This window comes from Cynocephalus volans, chromosome 12, assembly GCF_027409185.1.
Source record: "Cynocephalus volans isolate mCynVol1 chromosome 12, mCynVol1.pri, whole genome shotgun sequence".
Lineage (NCBI taxonomy): Eukaryota > Metazoa > Chordata > Mammalia > Dermoptera > Cynocephalidae > Cynocephalus > Cynocephalus volans.
This window is the reverse complement of record NC_084471.1, coordinates 42,044,265-42,061,384: the sequence shown is the minus strand read 5'-3', so window position 1 is coordinate 42,061,384 and position 17,120 is coordinate 42,044,265. Positions and strand designations below refer to the sequence as shown.

General features: G+C 35.2%; 1 protein-coding gene across 7 annotated transcripts in view; it reads right to left on the bottom strand.

Annotated features, from left to right (window-relative positions):
- The window catches only part of PPP1R12A (protein phosphatase 1 regulatory subunit 12A), a 142,453-nt gene extending 125,775 nt beyond the window's left edge, over window positions 1–16,678 (bottom strand). For all 7 annotated transcript variants that reach the window (XM_063074807.1, XM_063074809.1, XM_063074812.1 and 4 more), the window contains exon 1: window positions 16,208–16,678. In XM_063074807.1, coding sequence (XP_062930877.1) covers window positions 16,208–16,444 — 237 coding nt within the window. In that variant the 5' untranslated portion in view covers window positions 16,445–16,678. The remainder of the gene's footprint in view (window positions 1–16,207) is intronic.
- Window positions 16,679–17,120: the final 442 nt, after the last annotated feature.

Sequence of the window (17,120 nt, the reverse complement as noted above, 5' to 3'; positions counted from 1 at the left end):
GTGGATTTGTTAGAAACTATGATGAGAAACTTAAAGAACTTCCCGGGTTGCATACAGTTCCTGGTTCTAATTCATTTCAGAAGTCCAGCTTCTATGAGAGATAGCTATAATTTTATAATAAATTATTTTATTTAGGCTAGTTCCAATGGACTTTTTTTTTTTTTTACTTAAAACAAAGACTCCTAACTAATATGTACACAAGGCCCTTCTACCACTTTTCTACTAGTGGTGGGTCTAACACTAGGTAAGCGTGTGGCATTGAAAACTGGCTCCCTTCTTTTGTTTTTCAAGGGGCTGAAAAGTTAAGCTGATGGCTCTAGGGGTCTAAGGGCATTTGAACAGTTGCAAATGTATGTGCCTTGTGTGTGAGAGAAAGCATGTGTGCATTTATATATAAATTTGTTAATTCTAGAAAAAGGATCTGAAATACAAATTTGTTTTTCCCTGTAGAACTTTATTATACAAAGCCATTCCTTCAGCAAGTGATTGGTAAGATCTGCTGGAACAGTACACAAATCTAAAAGGATAGAACTAGCCATGTTCTACAGATGTGATCTCGTAATGTACAGAAACAGATTTTAAAAGAAAATCTATCTAAATACTAATTTAGCTTTACAGTGATTACTATGTTTTAAAATTATTTTTATACTGTTGTCAGACACTGTTGCTCTAAACTTTCAATGACTTACTACTTATATGTCTGTCAAAGACGATCTCTACCAACCTACACTCATCAATTTTTTAGTCCAGAATTTTACATTAATACCCATTACCTTTTCATCTTATTATTTAAAATCCACCATTTTATGCTTTTGAAGTTCTCTCTCTGCTTGGACAGCTTTATTTACTAAAATGTTAAATAGGATAAGGTCAAGATTAAGAACACAAGGATCACTACTTTAGCCTTCCTTCTGGGTTGACAATGAGTGATCAACCAGCAGGCTGACACGTACATAGTGGCTAATCCATCTGTTAGTCTAATCCTGCTAGTATTCATGTCAAATTTTTGTCACGTTAACCACAAAGCTATACCAAGAGCCTTTCTAAGTGCTTTACTAAAAATCAAGCTATTCAAGTTTGCAACAAGTTTGCAACAAATTTAAATTTACAAAGCTTGACAAAAAAGGAAGTAATGATAGGTCAACAAAACCTGTTTTCAGAAAACTCTAACTGGCGTCTAGTAATCAATACAATATCTTCCAAAACTATTTAATAACGGATATAAGAATTCTGTCAGTATGGGGTAGATGTAAACTAAATGCTATTCAATCAGTTGCCTTCCTTTTTCCTCTTCTTGCTAGTTTATAACTTTAAAAATTCCTCTTTTCACTGTCTTCAAAAATATTTTCACAAAATTCATAAAACTCAGGGATTCAACATTCCTGATTCTATATTTAGAGATTTGTGGCCATTTATTCAATTCATTCTTAAAATGGATATTCATCATCAAATGCTTTTTATATTCATATAAAACAAGGCAAAAGAGCTCACTGCTTTTCTAGATCTTTCCTCTACATTATCTCCCACTAAAATTGTTTAAAATTCTGAAATACAAATTTTATCTTTTAATATCCCTTTATCCTTCGAAAACTATTTGCATTTCTGATAATTAAGTTTATCTTATCTTTGAACTTTCTGTGGCCCACTTGCCAAAAGCTACAACATACATCTAGTAAACCCAGAATTCCTGTAATCACGTGTTTTAAAAATTCTCCCAAGGTGTCCATCACATTGCCAAGCAATAATTCTTTATGAAATAAAAGGTTCAGATAAAAGGCAAGCATAATACAGAAATAAATACTTAACCATCAACCTCAGCTTCCTTGAGTGGCCAAATACTAGCAAATTAAAATTCATTAATTATGTCAATGTTTCTATAATTAATCTTTAAAGCATTACTGGAAGTAGCCATTTAGGCTTTTTTTCCTCCAGTTCAGATTCATCATTTTTTTTCTGCTTGTTGTAAAAGATTCAAAGATGACATAATTCAAAATCTTTATTTCCCTCCCATGGACAACCACTATTAACAGTTGGGATAATTTCCCAGATTTTTTTCCTATGCAAATAACTTTTTCCCCTCAAATGGGATACTGTCTTGTAATTAACTTTTTTACATTTAAGTGTTTTGGGAAGGAGAAAAACTTATATACTCTCAGTTCATTTCAAAAATGAAACACACACATATATTTCCACACATAAGATTGGTTCTAAATGTCAAGGGTGGGTTGAAAATGGAAAAAGATGCTATGTCATTTAGAGTTTAATATATAATAACCATTTCCTATTTCATTTAAGCTGAAATAAGTCTAATCAAGCTTGCTCAAGGTCAAACCACACAACATTTTTGGACAACTGCTAGTTTTCTCATTAACTGTGAAAATGTAAAAAACATTAAAATAGGCAAAAAAAACTCACAATCAAAAACTCAAAGCAAGTCTAGTAATATTTCGAGCAAAAAAAAAAGAAAAAATTAAAATACATTAGGCATAAGAAAAGTGTAACAAGGTATATGTTTCTTAATTATAACTAATATTTTACCTTTATTTTCTCTGAAAACTTTACTTAGTAAATTTAGAAACTGAGCAAGTTAGATTGTTGAATAAATTTAACTGTACAATTCTTAGAAATACCCAACATGCTCTGAGAAAATATACTCTCACCTCCCATCTTAACCTATGACCTTATTTTCATAGTGCATTATTTCAGGCAATGAAAGACTTGTAGGTTGTTATTAGCACTATCACTCTTTTATTCCTCTCCAAAGTTCTGTGTTCTGCTCCTCTCCATATCCCTAAAAACACATACCCCTACACTCCTACTAAGATAATATCACAAAAGTCAATTTGGCTTTACTTAGAAGTTCTTAACTAATTCTTTTGAATTGAAAGGTACAGAAAAACAAACAGAAAATTTTGCATTTATTTTTAGTTAGTTCACTGAAAACCCTAAAAGAAAACTCTGACCATGAATCCTTATCTGTGTTTTTTCTGAAGCTCTGTTAGTTGTTTTTTATTTGATCTTCACGTTTCCAGGGATCCAGAGAGATCTAAGAGAAAAGACTAAGTCCAAGACAAAAACCCAACTCCAAGCAAGATTTCAATATATTGTTTCTAGTTAGGCCATCCCTCCTCCACGCTGGCACAAGACCTTCTATATCCTTTAGCATACATTTCACATTTTACTGTAATTTCTTGTTTACTTGCCTCTCCCAGTATCATTCTGCAATATCAATAGTCTGTTCCTGACCTGTATAGTAAGAACATAATAAACATTTACTGCATGCTGTGAAAAGCATCTCCATTCACCTAGTTGTTTAAACCAGAAGCCAAGTGCAATCACATCTTTGACTCCTACTCCCTCATGCCAATCTATTTCCAATTCCTACCAATTCTATTTCTTAAATATGCCTTGGGTGCATCTATTATTTTCTAACCCAACTGTTACTGAACTAGTTCATGCCACACACTATTCAACTTCCTAAACTGTCTCTCTGACTCTACCCTTTTCCTCTTTACAGTGCATTGTCCATCCTGCAGCCAAAGTGACTTTTCTTAGAAAATTTGTCTCATTTAACCTGATTAAAATCCTTCAACACTTCTGTTCACCTCCAGGTCTCTGCACATGCTATTCCCTCTCTCTGAAATAGTTTCCCATACCCTTCTCTCCTTCACAACCTTGGCTAACTTCTATTCATCACTCAGTAGCTCAATCAACTTTATACAGAAAGCCTTCACTCTCCCCAAATCTATGTGACATGAGCTTCATGAGCTTCCATAGATAGCACTTTGTACAACTTCCATTACATATCATTACACATCATTACACATAAACGATGTAAATTTATAACTGCCTGTAAATTTACCTCTATACTCTAGAAAACTGCAAGATATGTTAGGGCAGGGGTAATGTCTGACTGTCTTATTCACCATCAAAACTACAGTAACTAACACCACACCTAACCTGGGGATGGGAAACTCGCAAAAGATATTCCTCTGCCTCTGCCAGTGCCTCAACTTTTACTGGTAAACACTGATAAATATATGTGATTTTACGGTTTAAAAAAATAACAGCTTACTGAGATAATTCATATACCATACAATAACCCATTTAAAGTATACAATTAAATGGGTTTTAGTATATTCACAGAGTTGTACGACCATTGCCACAATTTTAGAATATTTTTTATCAGCCTAAAAAGAAATGCTCTACCCATTAATGCGTTACTCATCAATTCCCCTCAACACCTCCAGCCTCTGGTAACCATTTTTCTGCCTCCTGTCTCCACAAATTTGCCTATTCTGGACATTTCATATAAATGGAATCACATAAAGTGGTATTTTGTGACTGGCTTCTTTCACTTAGCATAATGTTTTTAAGATTCATCTTTGCAGCAAGTATCAATACTTCATTCCTTTTTATTGCTGAATAATATTCCACTGATTCTAGTGACAAAATATACCTCTTTATTCATCTATTCATCAACTGACAGACATTTATGTTGTTTCCACTTTTTGGCTATTATGAATAATGCTGCTATGAACATTAATGTACAAGTTTTTGGTTGAACACGTTTTCATTTTTCTTGGGTATATACTTAGGCGTAGAATTGCTGAGTCACATGGTAATTCTATATTTAACCTTTTAAGGAAATGCCAGAGTGTTCTGAAAGTGGCTGCACCATTTTACATTAACACCAGCAGTGTATGAGGGTTCCAACTTCTTCATATCCTGGCCAACACTTATTATTATCTGTCTTTATTATAGCCAACCTAGTGGAAGTGAACTGGCACTTTGCTGTGGTTTTGATTTGCATTTCCCTGATAGCTAAGTAATTTCATGTTACTGTAGACTCCATGAGGGTACTGTTTTTACCTGTTATGCATCCCACCCCTCAGCAGTTAAAAATTATCTAGCACAGAGTAGGCCTTTAATATCTGTTAAATGGATATATAAAAGCTTGTATGGATTTCTTTTTCATGAGTGTATGTGGTGCGGAAGACTGACTAACATATAAGAAGTGAAGAAGAAAACAGAAGATGACCCTGAGATTTTAGCTTAGCAAATCGAAGACTGGTGATATAAAAAATAAGATATGGATCCTATAGAAAAGAGAACAGATCATATAAAAAGAAAACAGTTGAAACTACAGGAATGAATGATATAGAAAAGAAAAAACACACATATAATAGAGAACCTTAGAAACACTCACCTTTAAGAAAGAAAGAAATAGATCAGAAAGGGAAACTGAACAGGTGCTTCAGAAGACAAACCAGGAGGGAACAGGGTCATAAAAGGCTCAAGACATCTGTTGATAAGTTAGCTATAATCTATGTAGCTTTCTCAGGGATACCTTGCCTGAAATTCCAGATTAAGTCTTCCTAGTAAAAACTTTCATTTCACCCTGTATCTCTACTCTAGCACTCACTAAAACTGTAATCATTTGTTCACGCTGCCACCCCAACTAGATTGTATACTACATGTAGGCAGGGACCATTGTTTTTAGAGATTAGAACAGTGCCAGGCATATGGCAGATGATAATCTATATATTTGTTGCATGAATGACTTAATCACTAATATAAATGAATAACAGCATCATATCAATGTAGAATACAAACACTGATTAATATATTTAATAACTTATACACTTCAAAACTCTAGAAGACTAAAACTAAAGTGTATGTAAAGAAAAAAGGAAGAACACTTTTTATCTTTTCTCTTCCCCAATTGCTTCTCTGAGTAAAATACAACAAATTTTACACACACACACACACATACACAGTAAGGAAGAGATAAAACAGTTTTCCTATGGGTGACTTATAGGGAATAACATTACCACATGAATGTAACAGGTATGTATCAGCAGGAATACTTTCCAAGTTAGTTTGCCATATTCAATATATCAGAAACTTTAATAAAAATGACTTTTGCATAAACTAGCATTAAAACAGCATGTTATTTTGAGCAAAACAAATAAAACTGCAAGTGAGATTTCTAAAAAACAATCCTAAGAATAAAATGTGGTGAGTGAGTAAAGATGCACATGGTATATAATATCCACCACATGAGAAAATGGAAAGTACACTAAATGTCTATCTTAAGAAAACAAGGAAAATAAATTTTTGTGTGTGCATGCGCACATACACATGTACATCCTAACAGCAGAATACTATGTTACTTATTAAAAGGGAAAATGCATATTAATATTAGCACAGAAATATTTCTAAAAATGTATAATTTAAAAAACAGGTTATAAACCAGAAAATTAAGTATGATCCCACTGACAGAAAACTACATATCTGTACAGAGATGTATAAAAGGGAGTTTACCAAAGTTCTGAATGGGACTACCTCTAGTCCTGGAAATCTGGATGGCATTTAATTTCTCTCAGATTTTTCTACAATGTTTTAATTATTTAAATAATTATTCTTCTTAAATTTTTAAAACTGTTTTTATTTGGGATAAAATGTATAAATCTGATTAAAAGCCTTCAACACTTCTGTTCACCTCCAGGTCTTTGCACATGCTATTTCCTCTTTCTGAAATAGTTTGCCATACCCTTCCCTCCTTCACAATCCTGGCTAACTTCTATTCATCACTCAGCAGAGCTCAATTAACTTTATAAAGAAAGACTTCCCTCTCCCCAAATCTATGTGAGATGAGTTTCATGAGCTTCCATAGCACTTTGTACTATTTCCATTACATATCATTACACATCATTACACATTAACTAAAATCCAAGATGTCCTCTTTCCAATCACATTCCAATTAAGAATAAGCTTTTGGGAAAATATCATTTAATCACTGATAGTATTTATTAACCAAGATTACTATCATGACCTATCTTATTCACCAGACACATTTCCAAATAACTATCATTTCCAAAATTAAAAACTCTCCTGAAAGGGAAAAAAAAAAAATTCAATACTGAGGATAATCAAAAGAATGTTCTGGAACTGAAGCTCCAATAGAAGAGCTCTAGGAATGTTCCAAGCAAGAGCATAAATACTGTAATAAGTTTATTACCATCTAAAATAATTTTGAAGACTAAAGAAATATATTAACTTTAGTATGTGTACTACAAAGTAAAAGGTAATTGATGGTGTGTTTGTTAATAATCAGTCCATGAAAATACAATTTCCCACATGATCACTAACTTTTAAGAAGGTGTCAATTCACATCTCACAAAATTTAATTTCCTTTGCACCATGCAGTATTCAGAAAAATGACATGAACTTTCTACAGTTTTAAGGGTTTTGTTAGAGATCATGTTAACTAACAAAAAAAGTAATTTTTGCTCAAATGAGTTAATAATCAAGTTAAAGTAAAGATATTTAACTGAGGCTCTCCCTGCAGAATATATCACTCAAAGCACCTCACGCATTTAAATAGATTACTAAAAAGGTGACAGCTGAGGAATGTTTTCACTTCTTTCCATGGTTTCCACTGAATGTCATTTCAGAAATGCCTATATAACACATGACAACGTGGAATGTCCCCACCCATGAAAGAGCATATGAACTGAGCAAGCACACTTACAGCACTGTAACACGGAAATCAAGTTTGTCTTTCTACAGTTTGCCAGCAAAACAATGAAAACATAAAAAACCAAAACACTAATAAGGTCAGAAAATACTGTAAATGTTATCTATAAAAAAGTGTGATTCAATAACACATTGAACTTTCAAAATGAGAGGACAGAATTGAGGTTACCAGAGATGGGAAATGGGGAGGGGGTGGGGGCTTAGTGAGAAATTGTTAGAGTCACAAAAAATGATTACATTGGATAATGCTGAATATACTAATTATCCTGATTTGAGCATCACATAATGCACACAGGTTTGATATCCAACCCTGTATCCCACAGATATATACAATCATTATGTTTCAATTAAAAATAAAATAAAATACAGGAAGAAGTGTGACTAAATCCGCTAGAAAATACGCACTGCTTTTAATGCTAGTATACTACAGATTCCTTTTCTAAATGAACACCCAAGGATTTATTTAAAGAAATTCATTTTTAGAGGGCTGGCCAGTAAGCTCACTTGTGAGAGCACTTTGCTGATAACAACAAGATCAAGGGTTAGGATCCCCATGCCCACCGGCCACAAAGAAAAAAAAAAAAAGAATAAAATTAAGAAATTCATTTTTAAAGTAAATTACATAAACTGAGCAAAATTCTACTTGTATTGGTAATCAGTAATATATTCCATTTCAAAAATAAGTCTAAGCTCCTGATAAATTTTGACTGTAATAATTGCTACCGTTACATCATAAGTATTACAAAAGTATGTTGTTGGTACCAATTTTTATTAGAACACTTTTAATGTTTGTTGGTGCTGCTATATTTACCCACACAAATTGTCATCATTTTGTTTTCTATAAACTCTGTTTTTCAAAACATCAGTTTACATCGTTTTTTTTAAATAATAAAAATTTACTCTGCACCTGCTAAAATAAAATGCAGATACTAAAGCGGACTGATAGAAAACTGAATCAAAGCCCCTACTTAAGGATTTACTAATTTGCCTGGGAATAAGATATACTAACAATAGCAGGTAGTGTATGTATAAGTGCCAAACTTAGAGTTTAAACCCTAAGAGTCATTGTGTGTCCCAGAGGTCAAGCAAGTTCACACTTAGTACTGTGAGCTAAGCCTTAATATAAATAAGCTGGGAAATACATTCCAGAAGAAGATAACATGTGCAAAGACTTATGGAAGTATAAATATGGAACCAGTAACTCCCAAAGAAAGCTTTCATCTATCTCCTGAATCCCTTCAGATAAATTCTTTTTTGCTCTTTCTTGGGTGACCAGGGGCTGTGGCATTTGTACCCTGATAATCTGGCTTTCTGCCACCTGTACTCTACCATACCCTACCAAAAGCAGGACACAGACAATGAAGTTATGAGATCTGTTCACCCTCAGCTACTCTCTCTACTTACATGAAAAAGCATCAAGAACATCTGTTGTCAATCTATCAACAACTTTATAGATTAATGTATGAGTCCCAACTGTCCTTTATTTGGATACTACATACATCCTTTTGTGGTTGCTAAATATCTTTTTCTTTATGAAATAATGACATTAACAGCAGGTGATCAAATTGTTTGTTTTTAATGCTCTTACACAGAAAAATAAAAAGGCTATGCTCTTTCAGTGACCAAAATGTTAAAAAAAATTTTATTAGTCCATGAAATATAAAATTCTGAGAATCAATGATTTCATGAGCAATAAGTAAATCACATTTCACATTTTCACCAATAAGAAACAAATACTACTGCCTTTTCCAAATTAAGACCTGATATACAATTTGGCTAAATATTACAAAATGATTTAATAGAATATTCTTGTAACTTGATATTCTTACTAACAAGACTCCCAAGTGAAAGCAAACATGATTAACATTAAAAAGTCCATTTTACTAACTCAGAAGTTAACTTAATAACTTTATCAGCATTTAATGCAATGTCCCAAGTTCTAATTATAAGTATCAATAATCACTGTACAGAAAATAAATTGCAGGAGAGTAAGCTAAATGGTAGTGACAAGTTGGAAATTATTTTTTTAATATCCCTGATATGAACTTACCTATAATTTATCTCTTAAAGAGTCAAATATGTGCATGTATGGATAAAAAAATTTACTGTAAATGAGTATATAAAAATGGCAAAAGCAGTAATATAAATTGTTATCAGGATAAAGAAAAATGAAGGTTTAAGGACTAAACTCTATTCTGAAAAGGAGTGTTTTTGTTTCCCTTCTTGTAACTTCCTTTGCAACTTCCCAAAGAACTTGATCAAATATTCTGCACATAATCATCAGCCAAAAATGATCTTAGCAGTTTCTAAAATGTAGGACAATTTTGAATTCTGAGATTAATTTAGATATAGTACTACTACATTTCAATTACACAGAAAGGTCTTAAAAGTGTTGGCTAGCTAAAACAAAAGAAAGTGAAGAAAAAAATTAGTGTTTTTCATTTGATTCATTGATTTACAGGGAAACCTCCAACTACTAATCACTATCATAATGACTAAAAGATTTAAGAATACTTTCTTCAGACTTAAAAGAAGACACCTAGCACAGAGTTAATTTGGGGCTCTGGAATCAGACAGACCTGCTTTAGAATCCCAGCTCTGCTACTGGTAACCCTGAGCAAGAGAAAAAGGATGTGAGAATTAAATGATATTGTTTATAAAAGCACCTCTCCCTAAAACACTGTGGTAAGTCATGGCTACTACATATGCACCCCCAACTGAGAATAAAATCCAAAACAACTGTTGGAGGTCTTCAACTTTTGAAAGAGGTGTACCAAAATGCTAATATCCCATCTTTTCAACATGATTGTGAAACCCCACAAACTTTCAAAAGAAAGGTGGAATAAAAGATGGCAATATTTTGCAGTCACAGAGGCAATGAAAATAGCAACTTCATTAAACTGTCAAGAAGTAATATGTTACAGTAGTAAAAAATCAATGTTTCATCCCTCTACCTAATAAAAGCTTTCTAAATAGTTATCTTTTTAAAATCATCTAAGTAGTTTTTTGGGGTCTTTTTGTTTGTTTTTGAAGTACAAGTACTTTTCTTATGTGAACAGTATTTGTAAAATGTGGTAACAATTGGATGATGAAAAAAATTTCCTCTATTCCACCTAGTGCTTCTACCCTGCTATACTAGAAAATGCTAAGTCACAGCTTGCAATCATACTGTAGCTGAAGCACATGAAAAATAGTCTTGGTTATGACACTTCAAAGTCAGACCACAAAACTGTTGTCAGGAAGCACAGAAGGGGCAACTGCAGAGAAAGCATTGTAACGACAACAGTGTGGGCACTGGTACCCTACCAGAATACCCCATATATGGCTAGGGTTGTCCCTTTATTTGTAGAAAGTGAGGGGCCAGTCTAGGGTTGAGTTTTTTTGCTTGTTTGTTTAGATGGATATTTTACAACGATTTAGGATGATTTCAATGAAAAGTTTTGAGAGCAATTAGCATAAAGTGTTTCTAAAGAGAAAATTATGTAAAGAAAATAATTTACACTGTACATTCTTTAAACACACATTTTAATACTATTTAGAAGTGATCCAATATGTTCTTCCAAGACCTTAAAATCCCCCACCAAAAAAAGGGTAACGTTATAAACTCTAAATTCAGTTTTAAACATGCTTTTCATAGATAATAAACTATTCCCTAAAAAGCAATTCAAAATTAACTGCTTCCAGTCTCTTTTACACTTTATATTTTAAGAAGAAAATACTACACAAAGTACTCCTTTTACTGACAAGAGGTGAGTCACATACTTTACAAAGAAACTTCAAATGGCTCCCTTAGAAGTAGATCAAATTTGTATTTTAAGAGTAAAAGGATTTCATACTAAAACTATCTGCAATCTGTCTGTATTAAAAAGTAAAAGGAAAGATTTAAAAATTATAATAGCCTAGAACGTTGATCTAATTCTACTTTGTATTCCCAAGTAGCTAATTAATGACTCAGCTAGATATAATATTTTTCTATCAGATAACCAAAATTTAAACTGCTTCAGGATTTTTTAATAGAAAGAAAATTGATATTAATATTTTAAATATCAATATATTTTTAAAATATGCAGTGAAGACACACAAGTTTTTCATTTGTCTCGTGAACACACGAGTTCTATTATGTGCAAGAACAATATTCTAAGTATCTGGATGTTAAGGTTTCAAAGATGTATCTCACAATATATAAATAACTATAAAACTTCATATCTATGATATCAGGTAAAAGACATAATTCAGTAAACCTTTAGTAAGCACTAACTATGTGCCAGGTTCTGGAAATACAAAAATGTGGAAGATTGGCTCCTTACTGTCTACCAGGAAAGACAAACTTACAAATACTATTCAGTAAGAAGTGTTTTAATAGCAGAAGAGAGGAAGAGTGTAAGGTACAGTGAGCAACTCAGAGAAAAGAGTGTCTCTCCAGTGCCATAGTGTTACATAAGTTCAAAGGACAGAAAGATCCCTTCTGGATGGTAACTGAGTTGAACCCTGAAGAATGACCTGGATGTTGACTGGCAAAGAAGGGAGGGAGGATATTCTAGTGGCAGACAAAGCATGACTTCAGGCATAAACATAAAAAGGTAAAGATCTAGTTGAAATGGAAAGCAAGGTAACCAACTTCTACAGAGTAAAGGATACAACACAATGGAGGTATACCAATGTTTTAAATCTAAAATTTAGAGGAGTGACACAAATGATACTGTTAAAAGGTTAATCTGATAGCATATATATACTGTATTAAACCAGGGGAAGAACAGAGGCAGGGAAAACAATTAAGTTATTACTATACCATAGGGGTAAAAATAATAAAGGTATGAACTAGGTTGATAAGAGTGGCTAGGAAAAGAACTGATGCAAAGTGATTGTGAAGAAAAGACTCAGCTAGAAGATTCGATATATGCAGACAAGGGGAATGAGTGAACAATAAATGTTTAATTTGATCTAGAGATTATGACATTAACAGAAACAGAGGCATCAATGAAAAGAATGGGCTTGGTGAGGAAAGATATGCTTTGTTTTAGGCTGAAAAAAATTCTTGACAATGAGGTAAAAACTGACTAAGGAACTTACTAAGACTGAAAAAGGATGCTGGTAAAGTCAAAGATGTGAAAAAAATTATATATCTAAACCAATGTTAAGTGACAAAAGTAGATTATAAAACTGAATTACAACTATGAAAACCCATTTTTGAACAATAAGAAATCCTTTGAAGAAATCACTAAGATTAATGCGATTAACAGTAATTGCTGTTCTATGGCAAAGGGGCTGGACTTGCATTTTTACTGTATCTCTCCTTAAAGACAGATTTTTAAAATATAAAATCATAATACATGTACTATTTCATTTTAAATCAATAAATCATCAGAAGAAAAACAGAAATGAGGAATTGGAGCTCTGCATAAATGAGGGAACTAGAAACTGACTTGGAAGTTGCTGGCCCAGAGGAAGGAGATAAGATTTTAAGGTTAAAATCAAAAGACTAAACTCAAAACTGTTGGAAGAAATCTCAATCCTGCATTTTATGCACACCAGTGTCAGTAAGATTCAGCAATAAGGCATTCTATATATAACCTTATTAATCTCCTGAAATCTTTATAAAGTATGATGAAATACAGATATAATCATATACTATAAAACTCTACCAGGTAACTATAAAATCAGAAGCTGATTATTGCCCACTAATAAAAATGAAATCCTATTCCAGACCTCATTTCTAGAAAAGTCAAAAATTTATATCATATGCTTACTTTTGGACTGTTTTCCGGCTGGGGGTGGAGGGATTGATGAGGGAAAGAGACCAAAATAGGAAATTTGACAAAAAACACTGCTTTTTCTCCTGTATGGATGACATATTTCTAAACAAAAAAAAAAAAACTAAATAAAGACTATCTTTTTAAACTTCTAAAGAGAGCACATTCAGCCAATTAATAAAGAATATAAATATAAATATAAACTGTTTATATTAAAAAATGGAAACAAATATAAACTTTGTATTAAAAAATGGAAGGAAAATATTACATTAAGTAGTATATTTGTGGATTGTGAAGTTCCTAAAACTTCATTGTTCTCCTGACAATGTAATATAAAACATTTGATCAAAACCAAAAAAGTAAACGAATATTCAAAAAGACTAACCAATAATTATTTGGTAGAAACAGTTTAGGTATTCTACAATCCTTTGAGAGGTTAAATTAAAAAAAGTATTCAAGAACTATTAAAGAAATCAGTGATCATTTTAGGTTTTATAATGTAACTACTAAAAACAAGCAGCATTCAAGAGATTTCTTAAAAGCTTAAAATTTTTCTGCGGTTCTTTTTTAAAAAGTTTTATTTATCGCCTTTCACTATCTGTTGTCCCGAATTTGCCCAAAGTGAACTTCTTATTCTCACAGTCACAATGGGGAAAAAAAAGCTGATAAATGAGAGTTAAGAAAACACAGTAAAAAGTTTAATGCTTGATATTCTAAAGATTCTGGCATCACTGATTCAGGGAATGTACAGATAAATTACAGAAAGATATTTTGCAAAGGGCACAAACTTAGAAACTTCTACTTAACTGCTTGTCAACTAAAAAAATACCCAATAAAGACGTCTACGTAATGCCAAACTAATCACTGAATTCACTTAATCAGGAAAACATTGGTAACTGATAATTCTTGAAACATGCAAATTGAGAAGAGGAAAAAAAGACCTTAAGAAGTCCATTACATGTATTACCTCTTCCTACCTCAACCAATAGTACATTAATATAAGGATTAGAAGTCTTCCTTTTCTTGCAAGCCAATACAATTGGGTTCTTCCAAAACAGCAATAACTTTAAATTTCTATTTGATCGTTTTAATAAAACATATTGATGTGAACCATTATCCAATTATCCTGATCTCAGACATACAGTAAATAACTGTGTTTTTCAGAATCAATTTCATACTAAAACGTGTAAATTTTACTTGAAAGAAATTTGGAAAGATACTTCATCTTACATAATTACATTAACATTTCAAATGTCAAAAGCTTCTTCCTCAACACCATGTTTTTTAATATCTAGAGTTATGCTATGCCTTAAAATAAACTTCAGCCAAATAAAAAGGTTGCTATACATTAGAGAATCTAAACTAATGGAATAGAGAAAGAGCTAAAGACCATGCTGTAATTTTACTGGATGCCACATTTGGAATTCCAGATTTGTCCTGCAATTTGTCAGTCATTTCAATGCATCCAGTCAACTTTGTAAACACAGGTTATATGCCAAGTTTGATATGCTAATTTGAATAAATAAAACTTAAAATTGGTCCCCACTTGTTTAAAAAGGAGTAAAAGGAAAAATGTCACCAGACACCTCTCGTTTAAAAAGACATCAAGTTAATATTCATTATAATATATAGCCTTTTAGGCTTATAGAAATATAAAGACTTAAGTTCCAAACTCCCAAACAAGTTTTTACTACAGTGTTACTCAAAATATAGGCACAATCTTCCACATACAACCAAGGCAACTTTGAAATAGCTTCTAGGTCTTTTCATTGTAAGGGGAAGCTATTGCTGTGAAATCATTTTCTAGTAATTCCAAATTGCCCACTAAGAAAACAGAAAGTATATGGCTTGTCACCTATTACTATCACTTAAAAAACTGCTTTTTATGCAGAACTCTACGTGTTATGCTGCTTTTGGCCTGTTAAAGGCAAAGCAACATTATCTCTGGATTGCCAATAGTTTCTCCTTATTTGGCTAACATTGAGAGATCCCAATCAGACTACTATAAAACTTTAATATGCACAAAGCATCCATTTTGAGAAGTTTGTGACCAGCTTTTTTTTTTCCCACCCCCTAAAGAAAAATCCAAGCTTGGTAACCGGCTTTGAAGAGAGTGCTCCGTGTTTATTTTTCTCTTTCTAACCCCAATGCACACCCCAGGACTGGGGCTCGAGGATCTCTGACACTGCGGCAAACTCTTCGAGTACCAGATTCAAAACGTTCGGGACCGGAGATGGGCAAGCCCTTTAGAACTCTCACTTACCCTACTCACTTCCATCACCTCCCTTTCAGCCGGTGCAGATCAGCTAACTACACCCCGTTTTCCCCTCCCCAGTGACCAAGAGTAATAAAGGAGAAAACAGGAAATCATTCGCTCAGAGCATTCAGCTTTGGGCTCTTGATTACTATTATTATCATCATCATTTGTAATCAAGTCCTAAAAAATACAACAAATCCAATGCCCACCTACGAGCCAAAGACGTCCATCTGCTCAAGCGTCCCTAACGCCCCTTGTTAACCGTTCTTCGGCATTCTCCCCCCACCCCCAAATATATCACTGACACCAGAACCGAGGCACAACCCCACTACACCCCTCCCTGTCTCGATCCCATACCCCAGACACACGTCCACAAATGGCCAGGGGGCCCCAAGACGACCACAGTCCCTTTTCCCCTATGCGCCGGAAACCACCCGGTTCCTAACTCCAACAGCAACTGTTCTGAAGTGGGGGCCTCAAGCCCATCTCCCTCCCTCCACGAATTCTCTCTCCCTCCCTCCCCTCCCTCCGGAGAAGCCGCCCACTCACCCCGCACCAGGGAGTCTCCCGCCACCCCCCAGCCTCAGGAGGTCGAGAGGGGAGGGGAGGCCGAAGAGGACCCTCAGGGTCAGGAGGGCCGGCGGCGGGGCACACAGACCTGGTGCAGGGCAGTGAGACCGTCCACATTGGCGTAATTGATGTCGGCGCCGCGGTGCAGCAGCTTGAGGACCTCGTCCGTGTCGCCGCTGGAGCAAGCAGCCAGGAAGACGGCGCCATCGTCGAACTTCACCTTGGTCTTCTGGCGCTTCACCACAGGAGGCTCGAGGTCCGTCTCGGAGCCGATCCAGCGCTTCAGCTGCTCATTCCGCTTCTGCTTCGCGTCCGCCATCTTCATCCCCTCTCCTACCGCCGGGTCTTCTTATCGCGAGGCGGGGAAGGGGGGAGGCGGAGAGGGAAGAGAGGGGAGGAAGGGGGTGTGTGACTGTTTCTATGAGTGCAGGCCAGAGGAGGGCTGGGAACCGGGAGGAGACGCTCGAGACTTCCAGTATCCCACAGAGCACTGGGGCGGCGCGCCCGGCCGAGCGGACCTCCCTTCCTACCACAGAAGCCCTCCCGCCCCCGTCACCGCCACCCTTCACCGGCGGTCAATCTAACGTAACTTCGCGAGATCCGGGCAGGGAGGCGCCCTTCGGCCAGTGCGCATGCGCCCTGGTCCCTGCATGCGGCCCGCCCCAGGAAGAGCCCTCCTGCAAACTGTGGCGGGGGCGGCCCGGCCACCGGAGGGAAGTGGGTGTGGCCGGTGCTGTCCGGGCTGCGGAGGCCGGGACCAACCTGGAAGGGAGGAGGCTGGGAAGGAAGGTTGTCCTTCCCGGCTGAGGGCTCCCGGGGTATCGGAGGCCTGCAGTCGGGCTACAAGGCTCTACAGGGCAGACCTGCCTCCAGGGCTGTCTCAGCTATGCGGAGTCGTTTGCTTAGGGCGGAGGATTTTCCTGTTGGCTGCGTTATTTGAATGGAATGGAGGATAGGTCGTGAATTAGGTGCTTGTGTTTGCTCTTTTTAAGGAACTCGGA